This window comes from Pieris napi, chromosome 2 (assembly GCF_905475465.1).
Source record: "Pieris napi chromosome 2, ilPieNapi1.2, whole genome shotgun sequence".
NCBI lineage: Eukaryota > Metazoa > Arthropoda > Insecta > Lepidoptera > Pieridae > Pieris > Pieris napi.
This window is the reverse complement of record NC_062235.1, coordinates 2,789,228-2,813,648: the sequence shown is the minus strand read 5'-3', so window position 1 is coordinate 2,813,648 and position 24,421 is coordinate 2,789,228. Positions and strand designations below refer to the sequence as shown.

General features: G+C 33.3%; 3 protein-coding genes and 1 long non-coding RNA gene across 4 annotated transcripts; 3 read left to right on the top strand and 1 right to left on the bottom strand.

Moving 5' to 3' along the window:
• Positions 1–10,915: 10,915 nt before the first annotated feature.
• On the top strand, positions 10,916–11,960 carry LOC125055973. Its single transcript, XR_007117975.1, has 3 exons — positions 10,916–10,949; positions 11,060–11,188; positions 11,892–11,960. It is a non-coding gene; the product is annotated as an uncharacterized LOC125055973 (long non-coding RNA).
• Positions 11,961–12,656: 696 nt separating this feature from the next.
• Positions 12,657–17,393, top strand: LOC125062275 (carboxypeptidase B-like). The gene is made up of 7 exons (XM_047668062.1): positions 12,657–12,776; positions 13,005–13,052; positions 13,120–13,177; positions 14,114–14,467; positions 14,977–15,222; positions 16,214–16,402; positions 17,198–17,393. The coding sequence occupies exons 1-7, from the start codon at positions 12,727–12,729 to the stop codon at positions 17,363–17,365; spliced, it is 1,113 nt and encodes a 370-aa protein (XP_047524018.1). The 5' UTR covers positions 12,657–12,726; the 3' UTR covers positions 17,366–17,393.
• Positions 17,394–21,261: 3,868 nt separating this feature from the next.
• LOC125062991 lies at positions 21,262–23,511 on the top strand. Its single transcript, XM_047669178.1, has 2 exons — positions 21,262–21,589; positions 22,597–23,511. Exons 1-2 carry the CDS (start codon positions 21,442–21,444, stop codon positions 23,451–23,453), a joined length of 1,005 nt encoding a protein of 334 aa, XP_047525134.1. The 5' UTR covers positions 21,262–21,441; the 3' UTR covers positions 23,454–23,511.
• On the bottom strand, positions 21,591–23,984 carry LOC125062990 (protein ALP1-like). The gene is made up of 2 exons (XM_047669177.1): positions 23,535–23,984; positions 21,591–22,563 (listed from the first exon to the last, which is right to left on the bottom strand). Exons 1-2 carry the CDS (start codon positions 23,834–23,836, stop codon positions 21,633–21,635), a joined length of 1,233 nt encoding a protein of 410 aa, XP_047525133.1. The 5' UTR covers positions 23,837–23,984; the 3' UTR covers positions 21,591–21,632.
• Positions 23,985–24,421: the final 437 nt, after the last annotated feature.

The window sequence follows — 24,421 nt, the reverse complement described above, 5'->3', positions numbered from 1 at the left end:
CCAAATGCCAATAACCCATAAACAAGGGTCAAAGACATTTTGTATATGTAGAATATATATATATCATAGGTTATAACAGTATTGACATAGACCAACGTTAACGGTGAGCCACAGTTTAAAAACTAGATAGATATGTGGGTAAACTATCAATTATGACTGAAAATATAGAGTAAATATTGTGTAAGTTAATTGTAGCATAATACCATAAAATATATAAATTTTGCTAACGGTATAATGACTAACTTAATTTACGAATAATTTGTTTTTAGCGCCATCTAGGTACCTTATGTCACAATACTACAAATTGTGCTTAGCATAGTATTATCTCATATATTTATCTAAAACGTTATGGTAGAGGCCGCTGTAAACGACCTTTATTACTAATTTGCATTCATAGATGGCAGTATTAAGGACGCCAATTTAGCTTAAATTTTTGATAAAATTGTCTTTATTGTGCCAAAAAGACATTTGTTTAGTTTATAAATACTGAAAATATTCACTAATATGCCTGCTTTTTACATCCGAAGGTTTATATACTATTAAAATATGCTGTACCTTTAAATAGAAATCCTGTAAAATAATACATAGGTAGTTATATTCCTAAAAGTAAGAAGAAAACCCGTTTAAATATGAAAACAGATAAAGCATACATAACTTATTTCAGTTTGGCAGTGTTATTTATAAAAAAATTACGATGTTTTTATTTTTTTTGAAGTTATAGGTACTTCTTTAGGCGCGTTATGAAAAATTTATGAGAGTGAAATTTTACGATGCGCGCGCACCTGTGACACAAAATTGGGAGTGTGATTATAGCGTGCGCGAGCGAGATAGGAATAAGACAATCTACAAGTAAAAAGAAATAGAATATGCGTGAAGTTCGTATGCCAAGAATTTTGAATGACCATAATGACATTTGTCATTTACCTTTTAAACAAATAAAGGAGTTTTGATTATTTTTTCAAAGAAATTTATTAATAATTTTATATTGTGCAATACTGCCAAAGCTACAACATACATCTTAGTGTTTGGTAGAGATGTTCTAAATATATAATAATATATACTTTTAACTAAATAGAATTTATGTTACACTTAATGTAAGAGAATAATAATAAATAATTATTTATTTAATTTTTCAAATGTAAACTGAACTTAATTGACTATAATGACTCCTTTTCCAGTCTTTGATTATTTAATTGTAATTAATTATTTGCATGCAATCAAAAACTATTTTTAATAATGCCAAAGAAGTATAACTTCTTACGCGCGTACATAAGTACACGCACCCTTTTTTATTTTATTTTAAAATTAAATTTGCAACGATCGAGTGATTCATCAGTGACGCATTCATCAGTGGCAGTTATAAAAGCTGTTCTAATATTATACCTTGCCTCATTGTTTGGAGAAAGTTTGTGTTTTTGTTAAAATTTTGTATATTTGTAAGACTTCCTTTATAATCGATCAACGTGACTAAACGACGACATTAAACTAAAAAAAAGTCACGTTACCCCGATCCCTTACAAATTAAAAATTATACGAAGTTTGAGACCGAAGACTTATTAAACAAAGCTATTTGTTTCTAATTAAAGAAATGGTATGTAGTTGGTAAGAAGTTAAACATTATTCAATTCATTTGAAAAAAGTGTGTTTTATTCTTGTCATTAAAAAAATTGTTATAATGATTTGTATAAACATTATAATAATCTAATAACTATGTTTAATTATAACTATATATGTATCTATAATATACTCTTTTATATGCAACCTAAACATAAAATTCGTTCATCACGAATACTAAAACTTAATCGTGTGTAAAACAATGCGATTTAGTGAACGACTTGACATCTCAATTTGCATAAAATAAGTCTTCAGAACTCCACTGAGCAGAAAACTAATAATTAATATTAATACATGCATAATTAAATGGAGGCAAATAGTCGGAAATTGTTCATGTTAAATAAAGACTACGGTTATTCTATTTCATTGATTTTAATGGAACGTCACTAAAAGATACTGTTGATCTTTGATTTTGTTTGTTTTTTTTTCCTTTATATATTTAGCAATAAGTATTTACTCTTTTGTCACGTGTTTTTACTGTGTAACTATATTTAATGTTAACATTGTAGCTCCAGTATGTTTGTGTTAATTAATAAGTCCCATAATTAAGTTTTATATTTTGTATATAAATCATTTGACACTTATTTCAAAACCTGTCTGTTTCTTACTGACGTTTACAAGTAGGTACATTTTCTGTCAGTTTGAGAATATTTTTGGTTCCTAAGTTTATATCTGTAATTTATGGAAGAATATTTCTTTAAGTCATGTTAATTATTACTTTTTTCATACATCCGAGAGATTTCTCGTTATTTGAATGAATTATATTTACTCGTATATTAAATAAATATTTTATGTATATGACAATTTCTTATTATACAACATACATATGCAGTGAATTAAGCTTTGCTGGATTAAATTATTCCATTTATCTAATAGGTATATATCTATGCAGTTACGCTACAGCTTTATATTGCTGATATCTTCTTCTGTTTCTTATGTCTTGCTATAGGCAAGAGTCGGTTCCACGTAATTTTTTAAGATACAAGCGCGCAATTAATAGTCTCTATTTTGAAAATCGTAAGAAGCTTCACTACTCTTTCTCTCTCTTCAGTCGGTAGCTCATGTCTGGGCGTCGTGGACAAAAAGGAAACATCTGGAGCGTGCAATCTGTTTCCACTGGTTTCTGTCGTCCATCTTATAGTTGATAGTTTTGACGACGATGAGTCTTTTACTTGATCGGTCCATCTGGTTGGTGAACGGCCTCGTGATCTTTATCTTTTGCTAGTGGTAACACGATCAGTTTTACCAAGTTCTCATCGCCTCTGTGCTGTGTGCTGCTCTTTAACTTAATATAAAAATAAAAACAACTTCGTTTAAATTCTCTAATAAAAGACAATGCAACATAGCTATTTCTATTATTTTTCTTCTGCCTCGAACTACTACTACTTATATAATAAATTAATTGTGACTCAATTAACCTTTGGGTTAAGTTTTATATTTTTGTTTATACATATTATTGTTTATTTATTTATTTTTGATTTTTCTTTAGATTTTACTATAATTTAGTTAAGTTATAGGAAGTGTTGTCATTTTGAGGTTTTTTTTGTTAATTATTTATGCACTTCTTGTACTTTACCCTCTGTAGGTGTTTCTTTTTTATTGTTCCTTATTAGGGTTGCCCTAATAACGTATGTAACCTTCTTATATGTATGTTTTTGTATAAGATAACGAAGTGTAAATTAATAAATATTTCCAGTGATCCTAATCTAAAATAGTAGTGTCTTTTCAACCTCAATTTACAGTATTCCCTTTCTAATCAATTGGAGTGTATGCAAAGAACCCACAAGGCAAGGTGAATTGCTCACATCGCCATCGCAGTGAGATTTCTAAAGTAATTGACAGAAAACGAGATTGCAGTCTTAACTTCGAAGAAGTTCTAGTTTGGGTTCGCAATTTAAAGAATAATTACTCCTAGGTTTTGATTATAGTCTATTTTACGTTTATAATATGGAGTTTAAAATTTCATATTTAGGTAAATAATTAACAAATAATTGTGTAAGGAATATTACATTAGTCTATAAGTTTGTGGAGGAAGGATGTTGTGCGCTTCAGACCTAATGGTCCCTGTGACTGAGGTCTATAAGTGGTATATATTAGCGGCCGAATAAACAATAACATCATCGCAAATATTGAAGCCCTAGATGATAGATGTCGCTACAAGTTCAGTCTCTATTTATTTATATAACTGGCGACTTGCATAGACTAGGCAGAAATCACGATTTAGAACATTCTCTTGCTTTGTTCACTTTTGACTATTTCAGAACGGGTTCTTCCTAAAATATGGTGAGATGCCGATGGCTGGCCATGCGTCATACTTGTGAATGGGTGGTACTTGTGGTGTCTGGTCGGACTTGAATTCGTGTATGCGGTGATGTTAGTTATAACCATTACAAAAGATTTGCGGAGAGAGATTCAAAAGAGTGGCGGAGAGTTTATTGCCAGTTCTTCTCTTCCGTTCTACGCCCTTGATTTGAGAACTAGAAGGGACGAGTAAATGAAATATTAGAGGTATTTAATATGTATTTATTTTGTCGTGTACAATGTTTCACCTATATGAATATATGATTTTGGTTTTATTTGAAATCTAAAGTAGGCATACCGTTCCTTAGAATCTAATCCAACCTTTCTTTGTGACTGAAATAGCATACCCTTTCATATATATATTTTCACTATGTTCCACGATTTTAATACTCTATTTTTTTAGAACAGGGGGCTAACGGGCAGGAGGTTCATCTGATGTTAAGTGATACTGCCCTCCATGGGCATGGGCACTCAATGCCAGAGAGCTCGCGAGTGCGGTGCCGGCTTTTTAAGAATTGGTACGATCTTAATGCATCAATATCTGCTTTACAACGGATGCAGTCAGTAGATAAAACATAAAGCAATAAAATTTTGTATCACCACATTAACTATAAGACAGGAATAAAAAGGGTGAGGCCCTACTTACTTTATTATAATCAGGACTTGACATTTATTATCTGATAAAACGCTCCGGGAATAAAAGGGAAAATTATGAAATGAATGCAAATATAATTCCCGTCAACGCAATTCTTTACAAATTGAATAGTTTGTGTTAAGATTTTATATGATTCGAATTTTGTCAATTTATATTGAGACTGGCCTGGTACACTTCAAAATTTAATCAACATCACCTTGATGGCTGGTAGTCCGTTTCACAAGGTATTATCTTTTGCGAACTGTGGAATCGACTCCTGGTGGGGGTCTTCTCTGAGAGATACGATCTCCAACTATTCAAAGTTAGAGTTTACTCCTCCTTCAAAGGCCGGCAACGCAGCAACTAAAAATGGGTGTCCATGGGTCCCATAGGTTCGTTTCCCCCATTATTTAAAAAAATAGTCTTGACGCAGACTCTCTACGCAATTCTACAGGGTGGCCAAAAAGGTGCTGAAGTGGTGATACTCCAGTAACGAGGAACCATATTAGATATACAGGGCGTTCAAAAAATCGTGGATCAAACGCAAATAGGGGATAGATGAGGTCATCAGCTGAAAAAAATTGTTCTACGGGAGGTCTCTAAGCTCAACTCGGCAACTACTAATTGTGATAGCATATCGACTTTATTATTGTATTTTTGTACATCTTCAATGTGATATTTCACATTTAAACCGTCGGGACCACTATTAAATTTACATTACCAGCCGTTGACGCCAAACACCTAATTCAAACACTGCTAGACTTATGTACTGAAAATATTTTTCGGAATTGCGTTTTGAACGCGAAGTCATGATTTGGAGACGAGTATGTTACCCATCGTCGTATCCGAGGAACAGAAAAAGAAAACGAGGAGGTCAAATTAAAAGATGGATGATCTACCAAAAGGATGGAGAAGGTATGCCAAGGATAGACGTGGAAACAATTGGGGAGGCCTATGTCGACAGACAACCTGACCAAAGTGGTTACTAATAAATTATTTTTTTCGCTATGCTATTATAAATTATATTTAAGAATAATACTGTTTAATAAGAATAGCATGTAAGTTGAAAAGGTCAGAGAAAAAAGGGCTTTTATTATTATTATTAAATTATTATGTTACCCATTAGACCCATCAAATCTTAAACCACTTTTGTTTTAACTTCAACGAATTTGACATAACATTGAATTCGCCATAGCGTTTCGTGACGGTTTCGTGGTACTCCGGCTTAGCATTGTTGATATAAAACTACAAAGTTGTAACATTTACCTATTCAGTGGCGTAACTATAACATCTGGGGCCCGTGGCATATTCTTTTGACGGGGCCCTATTAGTAAAAATCGTCACGTTGTACTCAGTTTAATTTAATAAACTTTGAGATTTTCAGCGTACTCAATTACACGTTGTATATGTCTTCTCTCTTAGGCGAGAGGGAATGGTCTGCAGTCCCCACGCTAGTCCAATGCGTATTGGAGACTTCACATTTATCCATAGAACATCTCTTGGGCAGGGGCCCTCTTGGGTCGGGGGCCCGTGGCATTTTGCCAGCCCTGCCACTCTATTGTTACACCACTGTACCTATTGTAAACACAACAATCCTTACTCATAAATCAATTTTAAGTTTGTTACTCCGAGTACTTTTTAGCGATATTTTTGCTGTTATAAATAGCTCGGCCAACTGGGTTCTACTATACAATGTTTTTTTATTTGAGTCATATAATTATTTTTGTGTTATGGTGAGGGGCAGTGATTTGATGAATGGGTGTCTCATCCACAGGTCAGCATACACTAATTTTAGTGTATGCCATAGACACCCATTTGGGTGTCTATTTGCTGCAGTAATGGCCCTTTTTGTCCCTTTTTTATCTTGTATTAAAATAAAACTTGTTGAAAATGTTCCATTTTGGACTACAGTAGCTTTGGTGTAGTTGTGGTTGGTTCCCCAAATCACAATTACTACGAGTAAAAATCGATTATAAACACATGTTATTTGTTGTAGAAAACTATTACTACTTATTATAAAAAATTTAGGCAAACTGTCTTAAGCCGTTTGTAAAGTTTTTGTTAACTAGCTGCTGTGGTCTCTGGCAGAATGACCAGCGCTGTGGAACAGTCTGCTCCTCAGCATAATGCTGAGCCAGGGCTAATAACAATCACAGCAGACACGCATTACATATGTTCATTATTTTTTGATTATTGTATTAAATGTTATGTCTATGTCTAATTTAATTAGTTACACTGTCAATAATTGATGTTATTAATTTCAATTTCAAAACACTAAATACTATATATTTTATAGGTAAGTTTAATAACTGAATTTATTCGGTATCAGACTGAGATTGAACTGAAGGCTCTAACAGTTTTTGTGTGTTGGTGTAAATCTTTACGTTTACGACCGTTTTAGGTTGTGGTTTAATATTGCGAGAAAGGCGTTTCTAATGACGAACTACATTATTATATGTTATGAAATGTCTTAAATATAAATAACATTATTAAAAGCAGACATTTTTTTTAGATGAAGAAAAATTAAGTACTTTAAATTTTTGTATACTAAGTATCAAGTTACTGTTAAAGTATAATAAATTGTATAAATTTTATTTGTCTCTTCACATCGGGTTTACAAGCTGCAGATGCCATCTTTGTGAGAGGCTGGTGCCTATAGTAGGACTATAGAAGTGCTGTGATAACTGGTCACCTTCCATCACGGACAGAAAATATACAAAAACATATAAATATATAGACTACATACATAAACTAAATTAATAGACTAAATACAATTAAATCATGAGTGGTTGTGGGTGTGTGAATATGAGTAGGGGTGTGTGTGAAAGAATTTAATTTAAACAATGACGTAACAGTGTCTAAAAAAGGTAATTTAGCACTGCTGATACCTCGAATCCCACGGACAAACATACATACTTAGCTTAGAGATTCTTTACCTAATAAGCAACAGATCAACAGATTATGGTTAAGTGTCAACTCTGCACCACAAGTCAACATATCTAAGACAAAATTTCATCTGCTGGCCTATTATAAAGAAAGGGTGCGTGTACTTATGTACGCGCGTAAGAAGTTATACTTTCTTGGCATTAATAAAAGTAGTTTTTGATTGCATGCAAAAAATTAATTACAATTAAATAATCAAAGACTGGAAAAGAAGTCATTATAGTCAATAAAGTTCAGTTTACATTTGAATAAAATAATAAAATTAAATAAATAAATATTTATTACTATTCTCTTACATTAAGTGTAACATAAATTCTATTATTATTCGAATGTAGCATCTTCCGAGGGCAACTTCATTCTGTTAATTTTGTCACGGTGCGCGCGCATCGTAAAATTTCACTCTCATCAATTTTTCATAACGCGCCTAAAGAAGTATAACTTCAAAAATTAATCAAATAGACGCTGAATAGCAAGACTGCGTTATTATTGTTGTTTACCCAATAATATTGTTTTAAATCCTAATACAAGTACTCTTAAACGAAAATAATTAAAGAAATCAATGGAGAAAGTGTAGGCCAATAATTGTAAAACAATTAGAATAGAGCAAGTTCTAAGCCACTGTCTTAAACCCTAATATTTAAAATATCTTACACACACTTGCTAAGTAGCAGTCAACAATAAAACAACACTTTTAACGGGATCGTGAAACTTTTATGTCCTTTCGGTCAAGTTGAGGTCCGAATAACGTAATAATAATAATAAATCATTTATTTGCAAGAAAGTGGTAGATTTATTATAAAAATTCACACAATCAGCCACATAAAAATAGGCATGCAAATGATACATTAATTTTCATTAAGTCATATTATAAGAACATCAGTCATATAGGTCAAGCTATTTATAATAAATTGTTGTCAAACTTATAGGCGAAATATTCGTAGGTCCGAATAACGTAGGATATTCGATGGTACCTCTGAACTCGAACGGCATCTATTCCCGCGATAGATTAAATAAATAAGAAATTATTTTTCGTCTATGGTCACATTTTAATATTATCTAAATGCCTTCTAGCATGTTACTCGTAATAAACCTATATATAAAACTACACATGCATATACACTTAGGAACACTTTTTACGATAGCAAACTAAAACCATCGTTCCTTGGAATCGAAAAGGCTCGATTCCCAGTAGTGAATCGTGTTAATAAACTATTCTCACTTTGGTGTTAAATTTGAACTCTTTATTTTTGGTATTACATATATATAGCCACTAAACAACACTAATAATATATTAATAATTAATAATATTTTAGTACCGGTGACCCCAGAGCTGGTGCTCACTCATCGAATATCGCAATACAGCGAGGAATTGCTTCCAGCATTAAAGGTACATTGCAGGCCACAGGAATGAAATTAAAAAAAAATTATTCGAGTTGTCTATTTATTCATTTTTAATTATTGTTATTGTGTAGGTGTAGAGGTAAATTACAACTTAAAAATATACTATAGGAAATTTTATATTTTATTTATAACTAGCAGACCGGCCAAGCGTTGCTGTGGCTAGGTTTTTGTTATATTTCATAGTAGTAAACTATTCAAGGGAAACGGTAGGAGAACACCAGTCATGGGGACCACCATGCTTTATTGGTGGTTATGCCATTAAATTGTAGCTTATGTGAAACGTTGGTACTTTCAACACAGCGCCATATGTTAGAATTGTGACTATTAAACAATAAACAAATATTTTGCAATAAAATAATATTGCGGGTATAAATTGTGATGTCCTATCCTATCTTTTAAGTTAGATCAAATTGCACATGGTGTGCAAATTTGATTGATATCGGTTCGGTAGTTTAGGAGTCCATAGCGGACAAACAACGTGACACGTAATTTATATATATTTAGATAAATTCTTTGAATCAAAATGAATCAACCACGCTGTGATATGAATAAGTTGCTTTTCAAATAATTTCGTACTAAAAAGCGATACGCTGTAAAATCCAGTTACAACATAAAAAACTGTCATAAAATGTAATTTAATATAGAAAATAAATATTATATTGAAGTATGTCGAGTATTTGTTTTCTATGTAAAGTCGTGATATTTACTGTAATTTATAATGTTTTATGTGAAATTGAGAAACGTAAGTTTCGTTTTATACTTTATGGTTTTCAAATATGACTGATTACTTCACTGAACTATATTAGAAATCATCTTAGATATAGGTATTTACGCATTTTATCATTATCGACGCTAAAAGGAAGGTTAAAAAGAACTATATTTTATAGTATGTTATGAAAGAGTTGAGCAGTGTTGGCCTAGTGGCTTCAGTGTGCAACTTTCATCTTTGAGGTCGTAGGTTCGATCTCCAACTGTGCACCAATGGACTTTCTTTTATGTGCGCATTTAACATTCGTTCGAACGGTGAAGGAAAACATCGTGATGGAACCGACATGTCTTAGACCCAAAAAGTCGACGGCGTGTGTCAGGCCCTGGAGGCTGATCACCTACTTGCCTATTAGATTGAAAAATGATCATGAAACTGATTCAGAAATGTAAAGCCCAGACCTATAGAGGTTGTAGCGCCACTGATTTTATGAAAGAGTTCACGAAATGTATAATACGTTGTTAGTAAATAAAGTTTACTAACTAAACTTATGACTAAATTACTTATTAGTCTTAGTTAGGCTAGATCGTAATGTAAAATTATTTCTCCAAAACAATGTATAAAAATATCCCGGCTTTTGCTTGCATCCTACTGGTTTCACCTTTATAGTGGTAAAGGTGCACGGCAAAACAATTGTTTACAGAATAGGCGAATCACCTAATCGCTTCAAAATTAGCAATTAAATTGATGTGGGTTACTTGTTTCCAGTGGTGTATTGAAAGGGGAACGCTGTGGAACCACGTTCCCTTACCTTTTTTCAGAACCGGAACGCGTTCCAGTAGTTTTTAGTAGATTTTTTTTTAATTGACCATGTTACAAATTTATTGTTTATTAAACTTCATGGACCATCCTTGGAATTTTATAATTCAATTTTCTACGTAAAAACCTGGTTGCGTTCTCATAGATCCGCTACTGACCAGAAAACTAAAAGATCAGGAGCAAACGATAAAAATGTGTGGGATCTTATTTGGGAGATTTTGTAGTACACCATAAGTGTACTATAGTATAATAATATCTTTCTGATTTTCATCTTTATTTGTGGTAATATTTTGTATAGTAAGAAAAATAAAAACTTTGAAAAAATATAGTTTGCTGCTAATAGGACTTTTTTTTGCTCCCACCATGCGTTTCCGTACTTCTTATTTTACCAATACATTACTGCTTGTTTCACTTTATTTGACGACTCTTGGGGACAACGATCAAATATAATAAATTTCTAATATTATTATTAACCGTATAGATCTCTTTTATTCCAGAAAAGAGGCAGAATGTAGAAGAATTAGAAATTTGGTAAGAGCTATGACTGTTTTTCTATTACAACTTTTTTACATTGTTTTACAAGATTGGTGGTAAACGTTGGTCGTTAGTAATAGTAATAATAATAATTTTCTTAATTTCAGGATTGATCCAAGATTTAAATCACGAAATTATGCGAAAAATAGACGTTTTAAAGAAATTATTAAAGAAGGACATTCAAAAACGACCACTCCTGTAAGAAAAAAATATGAAAATGTAAAAAAAATGAAAAGGTATTTTATAAGAAAATATTTAAAAACTAGCGGCCCGTACCGGCTTCGCACGGGTGGACATTTTTTTTTAAAATGTTGTGTAGATATTAATATGTTCTTTAATATTGTGAAACATTTTTTTGTTCTATCATCAACAGTTTTCGCAGCGCATGCGATGAAAGATATTTCATAGGCATTTTTTAAACACCTTGGGTGACATTATTGTAGTTTTAGTAGGGATCCTTATTTTTTTCTTGCAATAAAAATAGCCTATATTAATCAGTGATAATGTAGCATTCAAATGGTGAAAGAATGTTTAAAATAGGTCTAGTAGTTTTTGAGCTAATTCGTTACAAACATATTTACATACAAATATTTCCTCTTTATAATATTAGTATAAGTAGTTTACGATCGATACATCCTGCATGGGCCTCTGTATGAATTTTCTCATTTGTCCAGAATTTTGTCATAATGAACGAACGAACTACTCAAAGCTATGTGATCGTACGTAGTCTAAGTCGTAGTCTAAAAATTGACCATTAATTTAGTAATAGAGGTACAGGTACACCGCCACAGGGACCAAACTTTTTAAATTTGTTTTAATTTTCTGTTATTAATTTTTAATTATTATAACTATGTCGGTTAGTAAAATTGTATATTTGATTGTTATGCTTAGGTTTTAATAAAGGATAATAGACATATATTAATTTTATACGTCCTATAGGAAGGCTCAAAATGGATCGAAAGTAGAAGAATTTCTAGCGCCATCACAGCATAACAATTTAACTTCGAGGTAATTATAATACTTTATAATTGTTATTAAAAATATATATACATATGGTTATATTATAGCAAATCTATATATACATATATGGATACTACATTCTCGCAGTAGGTATAATTCAAAATGTATATTATATTGATGTTGATTTCGTTGTGCAACTTTATATAAGTTAAAATTATTATATATAATTTTAGTCTACATTACCTAATGGCTTGCGTGCGACTAAGGTCGTAGGTTCCATCCCCGGCTTGGACTGGGACATGGACTTTCTTTCTATGTGTGCATTCGCTCGAACGGTAAAGGAAAACATCGTGAGGAAACCGGCCAAAAAGTCGACGGCGTGTGTCCAGCACAGGAGGCTGATCACTACTTGCTTACAAATTACTACTTGATTTACAAATTAAATAGATACAGAAATCTGAGGCCCAGACCTAAAAAGATTTATTTATGTATTTTTTATCTTAATAATATGATTACTGTTAAACTAGTTTAGGTAAATCTTTTTTAATTCATAGCATGTGACATAACGGAATAAACCTACGTTCCTGGATACAATTACCGGGGTTACAATAATTGTTTCAAAGTGTCAAATATCAGAAGAAATTTGCCTGCACAAGGCCTTTTGTGGCATGTCTTAAAAATAACAATTTCAAGTTTCAGCAAGACAGAATACAACATTTTAATTTTATTTTTTTCTTAATTTCACTTTAGGAAGGCGAAAAATGAATTGAAATCTCATAAAGGTGTATTCAGAGCACACTCCAAGTGGCCCGTTATGAATGTATCCTGGCCTAAAGTCGCTCCACAGATAAGAGCTAAACATGTGTAAGTTAAAGATTTATTATGATTAATTAAAGAAAGAAGATGATCAAGAAACAAGAATCATTCACAGGCTTTTAGATAGAAAAATCTTTATTTGAATTTGGTAATTTTTTAAAAGAAAACTGATGCGTTAGGGAAGTCGCTGTTTAATGTAAATAATGAGCAAAATTAATAAAAAAAACAATTTTATTGTAAAATTCAAAAACTTTTCAAAATCATTACATTTTTTAGATCGAAACGTGTCACACAGATGATGCTGCAGGAAGAGCCCGAAATAAGGTATACACAGACTGGTAAATTAAGGAAAACCAGATCGACACCAATTTAATTTACTTATTATTTACAGCACTCGATACATACCTTTAGATGATGAAGATGGCTCGGAATTTTTAAGCCCGTACGCTGTAAGTAGGAATTAAAGTAAAGTACCTAAAGTAAAAAATCATTTAATCCTATAGGTAACATAATTTACACTTATGACTCAGTAAAGAAATACATATTAATGCTTCCAATTTTACATTTACTGCCAGTTCTCAAATCAAGGGCGTAGAACGGGAGAGAAGAACTGGCAATAAACTCCCCGCAACTCTTTTTAATCGCCATTTTTTTTACACAACGTTTGTAAGTAGCTGCAGCCATTACACCATGTTCCACATGACATATCAAGTGATTAATAATAATAACATAAAATTAAAAAAAAAACAAAGACTTGTCCTCTATCAGCAGGAGGCATGGTGAAATAGGAATTAACCAGACTGATTCTATATTGCTACTATAACGATGTCTATCATTAAAATCCATAACAATTACATATTATTCATAACATTTTTTGTAGATATTGATATGTTCTAAGTATATATTGATATTGTGGAACATTTTTTTGTTCTTTCATCAATAGTTTTCGCAGCGCATGCGATGAAAGATATTTTATAGGCATTTTTTTACAGCTTGGGTAACATTATTGTACTTTTATTAGGGTTCCTTATTTTTTCGTGCAATTAAAATAGCCTACATTTATCAGTGATAACGTAGCATTCAAATGGTGAAAGAATTTTTAAAATCGGTCCAGCCTTGCGATTCTGTAACTCACTTTTCGATAAACAATAAACTACAAGCTCCCTCCTTAGCAGAATGACAAATCGTAAAATGACTGCTTTTCGACTGATTTGAGCGCGACCGCCGCTGAGAAAACCGCTGTGTGAGTTCGAAAAGTGAGTTACAGAATCTCAAGGCAGTACTTTTTGAGCGAATTCGTTACAGGCATACTTACATACAAATCTTTCCTCTTTATAACACTAGTATTGATTAGATATTCATATTAAATTCTTAACAAATTGCAGATAAAGCAACAGCTCTCTCGTATTTCGTCGAAATTTCCAAATACAAACATAACTACTGAAGTCATTGGTCGTACTGTGGAATATAATGATTTAGTATTGATGAAAATCAGTGAAATGAACGATTTACAAAGACACTTCCGAGCTGAGGACGACAAATATGCCGATGAAGCGCCGCAAAAGAAAATAGTGTTCATTGTTCATGGTTTAAGTGTTATGGGAATAAGTTCAATAGACTGCCTCTCGCATGATAAGGGATTTACTAAGTTGTTGTCCTATTACTTGACACATTTAGATAATTTCGACATATTTCTGATTCCACTGGCTAATCCTGACGGTTTTACGGCCTCACAACATGTAAGTATCCTCAAATATGACAAAGATATAGATCTGGGCAAAAAACAATATTTCGATATTATTCACCTACATAATAATAATAGTTAAGTTGATAAATACAAAATTAAAAAAAATTGGCCCCTGTTTGGCACCAGCTCTGGGGTCACATGCCTGCACTTGAATCCACGGCCCAAGAGTCAACTCCAAAGGGAACAAAATTGAGGGAAATTTGAATTTCCTTTTCTTTTTTTATATTTGAGAGTTCTTGGACTTAGTGAAGATGTTGCATAGTTAGTTTACAGCCCATTGAGAAGCCGAAAAAGGTTAATCAAAACCAGAAGACAGTAAGCATTTTTCACTTGGATTTTCGAAATCCTAAAGACCATTTGAATAGAACATTAAAGAATTATCCCACCTGTATGCAGCTCTATTTGACCATAATGCATTATTGACTATGCCTGGAAACGTTTTTAGGGTCTCTTATATTGGTAACTTAAAAGAAAGTATTTGAAAAAATTTGTATTTTATAGAAAACAATATGGAACAAGAACGTCTCACCACAGAACGCTTGTCCTGGAGTAAACATCGATCGTAATTTTGACGTCGCCTGGAACAGTTCGAACATCATTTCATCTTGTAGCCAGCAGTACCCAGGGACATCGCCTTTCTCTGAAGCAGAGTCCAGGGCGATAAGGGACGTCTTTCACAAATACGGCCATAAAATCGTTGCGTATATGCATGTACACGCTGGATCCTATGCACCCTCTATTTATAAGGTATTTTAAATTATTCTAAAGCCATTTTAGAAATTATATTTAAATATAATTTAAGAAAAATTTTACATAAAGTTTGTCATATTTAGGGTCTGTTTCACAATGTACGGATAAGTTCAACATAAGTTCCAAATTAGCTATTTATTACTTATTGGTAGGATAAACACTATTGTTGCGTTTCACGACTGTCAGATAGCGCTATTCGTCACATAAAGTCCATCATAAGTTATGAGTCCGATGAAGTGTCAAATAGCACAATTTATCTTCCAAATAATTTATGTGTTTTATAGCTATTTCGTACTTTATCCATACATTGTGAAACAGACCCTTGAAATATTATTTTATAGTCCAGGCGCTAGAGGTAGACGAGTATGCAAAATGTGCGTGTCGAATTTCGCCAACGGATTTGAGTTAAGAAAAGGTCAAGAAATAATGTGGATCTTGCCGGTCCATTATTTTACCCCCTTTTCTCTTATGCCTTAAAAGGGGAATGTATTGAGTACATGATATAAAATCATTTTAATTATTATTTCTATAATAATTTATAGTTTGCTGTAATGGTAAAAGTCAGGATGGATTCTTAAATCCTTTGGCGAAATTCGACATTCACAATTTGCATTACTTTTTGACTTACCTCTAGCGGCCGGCCTAATTACCCATAAATGCGTGATTGTTATTATTTTTGCCTTCGTGCTATTATAACATCTTTCTCTTATAACGCATTTTGATATTACGCGATTTCCGTCACTCATATAACACCGGTATTTCACACGTTATATTTCTGGACTAATTTTTTGTAATTTTGTTATTTTTAATTTAAATCCCCTTTAACGAGAAAAGTTAAGCGTGAATCACTTGTACATAAAGCGCTTTATGAGAGAATACTCCAACAACGCGTTTCCTGCAACGTGTAACCAATCTACCGTGTTATAGGAGAGATTACTGTTAATACTTTATATATATTGATTTGGATAAACAAGAAGATGTACTGTAGGGGGAGGCAGTTCTCTATCCAAGAGGATTCTCAGAAGCACAATTAGATGACGACAAATACATAGATCTGAAGGGAGATATCGATGAAGCGATGCGCAATGCCAGTTTCAAAGCAGTCTCAGTGACCGTGGACACTTTACACAATTGGTATGGGAGGGTTTTTGGTTCAAGTGTGGATTATGCTTCTACGGTAAGATTTGTATATATGGAATCATTAACCATTTCTGTTTTTATTTACAAATTATTTCCAAAGTTCGGCAGCACAACGGCACATACTCGTAAATAAAAAAAATAAAAAAGAAGACAAATACAAGTATGTAGTCAAAAATAATCAACACGAAGAGAAAAATTGGTTTATAGTAGATTTTCAACAGGAGTAAGCGATCAGATTTTTGCCTCGCATCAAATCAACACTTCACTAATTGTATCTAGGAGACCTGTCGGTTTTCTCAGCCTCAGCCACATTTTTTGCTCCCCCGTACGAGCAAGTGCAAGCAAGCGTTGGTGCTTAATCTTAACGTAAGAACACTGATTAGGGTCATCAAAATTATATTTCGCCGTTTCGAATAAAAAATAAAAGCAAATATTTCGAATGTTTATTAAAAAACAGGAATTAAAAAGTGATCGATATATTCCTAAAGAAAAGTACTAAAACATTAGTATAGAAGAGAGTTCGAAAAGTTAGTTACAGAATCGCAGGGCTGCAAACATATACATGCACTTTCACATATAGTACCTGACCGCAAATGAAACTTGTCTTTGGTGGTTTATTACACAGTACGAGTTCTAAGCCACTTTTGGACTCCAAGCTACAACCATTAACCGTTAAACTCCAAGCAGCAACTCCACATCAGGGGGTTTCAGACATATGCCTTCACTTAAAGTACTATGCCCCCCTAGGGGGCAGAGGGCATCCAGCATATAAAACCATCGGTCCAGAGCGGCTCTCTCAATTTCATTCACTAATTTTACTCCACCGTTCCAGATCTATGGTATCCCGTTTTCTCTAGAGCTCGTGATGCAGCTGTATGACAAACATATATTTGACACAGTAGAATTGTATGAAGAATCGGCGCTATCTCAGGTTTGGAGCCGAGTCATTGACGTTATATTTACGCATATATGGCGGCATATTCATGAAACTGATACATAAATTTCATATACAAATCTGTGTTTTACTAGCTATGATTTCTCTCTAAATCCTGGACTCGAACTCGTTAACATTTTTCAGTTTATTAATTTCGTAACCCTAGAGCTAACATAAATTATATTTAATAAAAACAATTATATTAAAGGAAAAAACCAATAAAAATTATTCGATACTTAACTGAGTAAAACCTAATTTGGCTGTGTTGTGTGATGGTGTAAATGCTCATGATGCAGGTGATTTTGCGCTATGAATATTCTTAATACTACTTTTAACCATATTCCGCGATAGCTTAAACAAGTCAAGCCTAGTGGCTTCAGCGTGCGACTCTCATTCCTGAGTTCGTAGGTTCGATTGCCGGCTGTGCACCAATGGACTTATTGTCTATGTGCGCATTTGACATTTGCTCGAACGGTGAAGGAAAACATCGTGTGGAAACCGACATGTTTTAGACCAAAAAGTCGACGGCGTGTGGAGACTGATCACCTACTTGCCTATTAGATTTAAAAATTCTCATGAAACAGATTTAGAAATCTGAGGCCCAGACCTAAAGAGGTTGTAGCGCATCTGATTTAATTTATGTCCGGGCTGCGCGATCACTTAATACCTCATCTCGACTCTAACTATAACTAAATTAATATTAATAATAAGATACCAGTGTAAAAATAGGTAAATAAAACGCTTTTATAGTCACTTCAATAATGTAAGATGGAAACCAATAAAATTCCAATTGGGTGTAAAACTTAATTGAACTCTTGACGTTGGTCAGATGACTCATAGTGCTTCTGTAAGGAAAATACTTTTTATTTTGATCTTAACTCGAATAATATTTTCTATTCGAAATATTATTAGTGGCGTGTTTTTTTTATTTTAATTGCATTTCAGCTAAAATGGATTTGCTAATAAAAAGTCGTACATATTACACTCATTCTCTCGTAGATATGCATACACACAGTAGCTTTAAAACAATGTTAATTAATTTCCAAATATCATTTATTGATAAAGTTAACTTAATGTATACTTATGAACAATTAAAAATAATTCTTCTAAATTGCCAGTTCTCAAATCAAGGCGTAGAACGGATGAGAAGATGGCAATACACACTCCGTCACTCTTTAAATCGTCAAGTTTTTTTTAACAAATTGGTTGTAACCTGAAGCTATTAAATGCAATGCGTTGTGTGACTGGGTTAATTGAAAATCTATCAATTCATAATAATTGAAGTTATAGAAAAATGTTGGCGCGTTAGGAAAAAGTTATGAGAGGTAATTTTTACGATGCGCGCGCACACCGTCACAAAAATCCGACACCCTGAAGTAAGCTATAGTCAACATTTTAGGATTTTTATCTTGTTAAGCCAAAGAAGTATATCTTCTAACGCGTGTACATAAGTAGACACACGTTTTTTTATAACTATTCAATTTATATAGCTATACTAGCTGACCCGGCAAACGTTTGTTTTGCGATGTATATTATTTCTAGGAATTTAATTCTTCTTCAATAAAAACTTCAATAAAAATAACTATCTCCAATAATAAAAAATAAGGGTTGATCGTAGAGGGGTGAAAATTAGGGGATGTATGTATTTGTGTATGTTGTATCATAAAAAAATTTAAACAAAAAAAGAAAAAGAAAAATTTGGAGTGGATACCCCTTATCATTTAGGGGTTTGAAAGATAAATAGTAGCCGATTCTCAAACTTACTGAATATGCATAAAAAATTTCATAAGAATCGGTCGAGCCGTTTCGGAGGAGTAGGTATGCGAGCGAACATTGTGACACGAGAATTATATAGGGTAATTCCGGGGGAGATGGCCGTACGGGAGAGATGGCCAATAGAAAAAAGTTCGAGTATTAATTCATAGATGTCAATACTTTTTATTTATTTCCATTCATGTCGGCACCAGCAACAAGTGACAGTGAATTGTTTTGCAAAAAAAATAGGAAAAAGTAAGTAATTTGACTTTGTTTTTCATTAACATGTTAGATCTAAACTAAGGGGTTGACACATTAAGTGGTCAAAAAAAAGTTTGGACAGTTTTGTACGTTTTCGTGATATCTGCGTGAAGTAAAGAACTTTCTCGTGTTCTAGCCTCAAAATTAACTCCATAATTGAGATGTTGCTTTTATTACGCCCTGTGGCCATCTCACCCGGTCAATAGGGATAGATGGCCATAGTATGTTCGGGAGAGATAGCCATAAAATTGTATGCCCAAATTTAAATTTATTTTTAATATTTAATAAAATAGATGTAAGAAGATGGGCTGCCTCCAGGTTCAGTGGTTTATATGTCACAAAAATCCGCCTATATAACCTCTGACATATTTCTAGAATGAAGATTTGAAGATTGGATACAATGCAATATTTGTATGCTCTGGGTGCACGAAAATTGCACCGAGTTTGATGACATGTGTTCTCACTGCGGCAATAAGAAAAAAAAAGGAGTTAAAAGATCTCAAGGGTAACGGGAAAGGTAAAAAAAGTACTGGCCATCTCGCCCCGAACACTATGGCCATCTCCCCCGGGTACTCGGTGAGAGATGGCCAGTTCTAGTTTAAAATTTAAGTTTAAAATTATATTGTTAGCGTTGTCTAAAGTGATGTATCGTTAATATTTGATAAGAATAATAAATAAAGTTTATGTTCTATACGAGTTCACTGTTTTATTCATCATAATTCCTTCATAATACAGTTTTATAGTTACTAGGGCCAACTCCCCCGGAATTACCCTATAGTAGAAGATTAAATCGCTTACGTAGTATGAGAATTTAGTCTTGTAACTTCCCAATAGGCCATGGGGCATGGCAGACATTTCAGCGTCTGATTTTATCGAGTGGGTGACTTGCCTGACACTCGATTTTTGGTTCTTAGACTTCACGTATGTTAAAAGTATATTTAATTTTGACATTCTGTATCTTTAAAAATCTTTACTTCACGACCACTAAATTTGAAATCCTAGCCACTAGTGTAATACTTAATTTTAAAATAGATTTTCTGACGTAACCGAAGCGAAAATAATCCTAACATATTTGGCAAATATCATAGCACTTTCTCTCCTTTGGTGCGCGTGAGTCATTTGTATCATTCCAAACACCAGTATATTTAATGTACATTACCGTTTAATAATTTTTAAACATTTCCATATTCAAATATAATTAGTGTGGTAAACAGATTAATTTCAATCTTTTATAAATTATTACAATAATTATAAATAGATAATTCATTTTTGCTTGCTTTTTTTTAAACACATAAAAAAATAAGAAAAAATAATGATATAACCTAATATAATTAACGTATATAAAGTAATCCTACAGCTAACATAAATTAATATAACAAAAAACAATAACTAACCTTAAAAAATAATTACTAAAATATATTATTACAACGAAAGAAAATGTTATTTTCTGCTTTTCTATAAAGTTTGTATAATATGCCCGAAAGTTGTAAGCATTTAAAAAACCCGTAAAGAATATGAATTTTTTAACAACCATACACGCTTTATATCAGAAAAATAATAAAAATTATACATGTAAAATAAAATTGTGGTAGAAACAGAATTGGGAATCGAAAAATTCATACGCCCAGCAATGTATTACTGTCCTATAGAAGTAAGTCACAAACATTGTTGTCTACATCTGTTGTGCATACAAACAGACATGAAATAGAATGAAGAAAGTGAATGTTTTAAGGTCATTAACGTTTTCGATGTTATTTCTTATACAATTCACGCATTTGTATCTACATTCGTATTTGGTGAAGCGCCGCCTAATTCTTCAGCTTAAAACAATTGTTTCGCGGGGAATCGAGTCTGGAGTATCTGGTTCCGCTTCATAGACTAAGTAGTAGTCGTCGAATTGGAATAATGAATGTCATTAAAAATGCGAGCAAACAACTTAAGCCCTTCTCCCATTACGATACGCCCGCGCGACTCTAGTCTCGGAGACTAGTCGCCGCGAAGTATCTCACATACATTTATATGGACACTCTCACATTACGATACTGGTATTCTACGCGTTCGCGACTAGTCTCGCGATACCCGCCGTGTTGGTCGCTTGTGCGTCGCGTCTCGCGCGTTTCGACAAGATGGCGGCGGAGCAAGAAACAAATATTAAGTTTGTACAAGAAATTGAAAAACATGCTTGTTTATATAACTACAAACTACCTGAATACATGCGAAAAAATATAATAGACAAGACTTGGGCAGAAATTGGGAACAAATTTCAAATAACAGGTTGGTTTTTTTTGTACACATACATAGTTTATTATTATCAATGTTACATTGTATTCTGCAAACAGGATTGGTATTGCCAAGGCAATGAACCTTGCTCAGATATAAAGTAGTTTGCTAAATAATTTCGTTGATTATGTGGTGACATATTTGCCGTTATTTCTATATTATGAGGTTGTATTGTCGTTGTAACGGGAATAGTGACCGATCTGTTTTGTATAAACTCCCTTGGACTATATAGAATACCCTCACGTTTTCGAACATAGTTGTGTAAAATACACACTGCTTTTATTATATTTGATACTTTTTCTATTGTATGACATCTTATAGCAGTACTTAATACTTGAAATTTTTCAGCCATCATCCCAAAAGCACATTCAATTGTATTCCTCCCTCGGCTTAGTCTGTAGTTAAATACCCTTCTCAAGTCATTCAAGGTTCTTTGGGGATATGGTCTCATCAAGTAAGATAGAAGGGGAAATGCCTCATCCCCAATAAAATAGTATGGTAATTCATAGTTAGATTGGTCATTAGGAAGTTTGGAAGGTAAAGGAATATTAAGACGTCCATGTTCTATCCAACGTTTGATCCTGGAAGCACTGAAAATTCCTCCGTCGCTGTTCCTACCAGCATAGCCAGTCTCGATAACAGTAAATAATCCATCGGAATCACAACATGCCATTAATACTATCGAATGGTAGGATTTGTAATTAAAATTACTTGATCCTGAATCAGGTAATTTTTCTATTCTGATGTGTTTACCATCACATGCCCCTAAGCAGTTGGGTAAATTCCAGAGGCGATCAAAACGAGCAGCAATGTCTTTCCAATGTTGCACATCTGGTAATGCCATATAGTCTCCATTTAATATCTCCCATATTATAACTGTCATTTCAGCTATGACCTTGCAAATTGTATTATCTCCTCTTGCAAAATACAATCCTAGGCTTACAAACGTACAACCTGACCCCAAATATCTGAAAAACAATTAATATTAAGGTTATTTTCAGGATCAGAAGCTAAAGAAAAGTGGAAAAATCTACGTAGTGTTTTTGTTCGCCACTTGAAACCGGCCAAAAGTGGAGCAGGTACTGCACAAAAAAAACCATACTACTTAGCAGACTATATGCAATTTACTGTACCCTTCATAAAAACAGCAGGAAAACCATCAGGAAATTTGAAAGAGACGATAGAACCACAGACACCTGATCTTGAACTATGTGAACAAACACAGTTCACAGAAAATGTACCTACAAGCACTCAATCAATCTCGCAACAGCAATCATCTCTTCCTTCTACTAGTACAAACACTCAACTAATCTCGCAACAGCAATCATCTCTTCCTTCTACTAGTACAAACACTCAACCAATCTCGCAACAGCAATCATCTCTTCCTTCTACTAGTACAAGCACTCAACCAATCTCGCAACAGCAATTACCACCACCACCACCATCAACAAATAATAAAAAAAAACGGAAGAAGCTGGAAGAAACTCAAGCCGAGCAAGACATTTCAGCTTATTTTAAATTTAAACAATCTAAAATTCTAGAAAACTGTGACAGTACTGAAAATTCAAACAAAATGTTCTTACTGAGTTTACTATCGGACGTGAACAAAATGACTGATAGTCAAAGAAGACTGTTTAAGAGAAGAGTGCTTGCATTGATAGACGATATAATGGACCAAAGTAGTGAAAATATGAATAGTCCCAACACACTTTATTCTACTCCTTCACCGATGAGTGCTGCCGAGGTAATAAGTACGCCAATTACCATAAACGAAAGTCTGAATGTAGTACAATCAAATACTGCCAGTCTTTATTATGAATCAATACCTATGTTATTATCACAGGAAGATGAAGAATAAGTAATAATTATAAAGTACTTACATATTAAAATTTAATAAACATTTAATTACCTACATATGTCACAATGAAGTATTATTTACCTTAGGGTTATCATAATCCTTTCTTCCGCACTGACACATTCTCTAAATTTAGTATTTAGTTGATGTATAGCTGGTTTTAATAATGTAACAAGATGCAAGTAGGTCTCTTTAGACATTCGGTAGAAAGATAAAAATTTCTTATCATCATGTTGTAGTTCTTGTGCGGCTACAAAAACTCTACAATTTATGTTTCTTTCAATATATGGATGAATCCAGTATTTTCTACTCTTGCGTTGACGTCTTCTATTTCTATAAAACAGAAAAACTGCAAGAGCTTCTTCGTCACTTGAGTCGCTCGACATAACGTCCGTCTACAAAAAACAAGTTTGCACAAATGATGAATTTAGTAATTTTTCAGTAGCATAATATGCGAGCGTCGCGTAGCGAACATGTATCCAACTAGTATTATACTCGAGTATCGTACCCTACAAGTATCGTAATGGGAGAAGGGCCTTAGGGAGTGTTCAAGTATTACGTCACGCAATTTTTGGAGATTTTTGTCCCCCCCCCACCCCCATGTAACGCGCCGTAACGTTTTTCTGTACCCAAGTATAGTAAAACGTTTCGTGACCACCAAGTGACTCTTTATAACTAAAAGTTACCATGGTGTGGTGTAAAGTACTGGACAGTCAAAAATATTAACGCGTAATTCAATCCCTGCCCCGCATCGTAACGTTTTACAAAAGGACCCCACCCCCAAAATTCTTAAGGATATTCCTCTTTTGCTGCTTTCTAATAGAATCTTATATTTATATATATGGAAACTAGCTGGCCCGGCAAACGTTGCCATGTATATTATTTCTAGGAAATATTTTTTATTTCAATAAAAATAACTATCTACTGTAATAAAAAATACGGGTTGATCGTAGAGAAGTGAAAATTAGGGG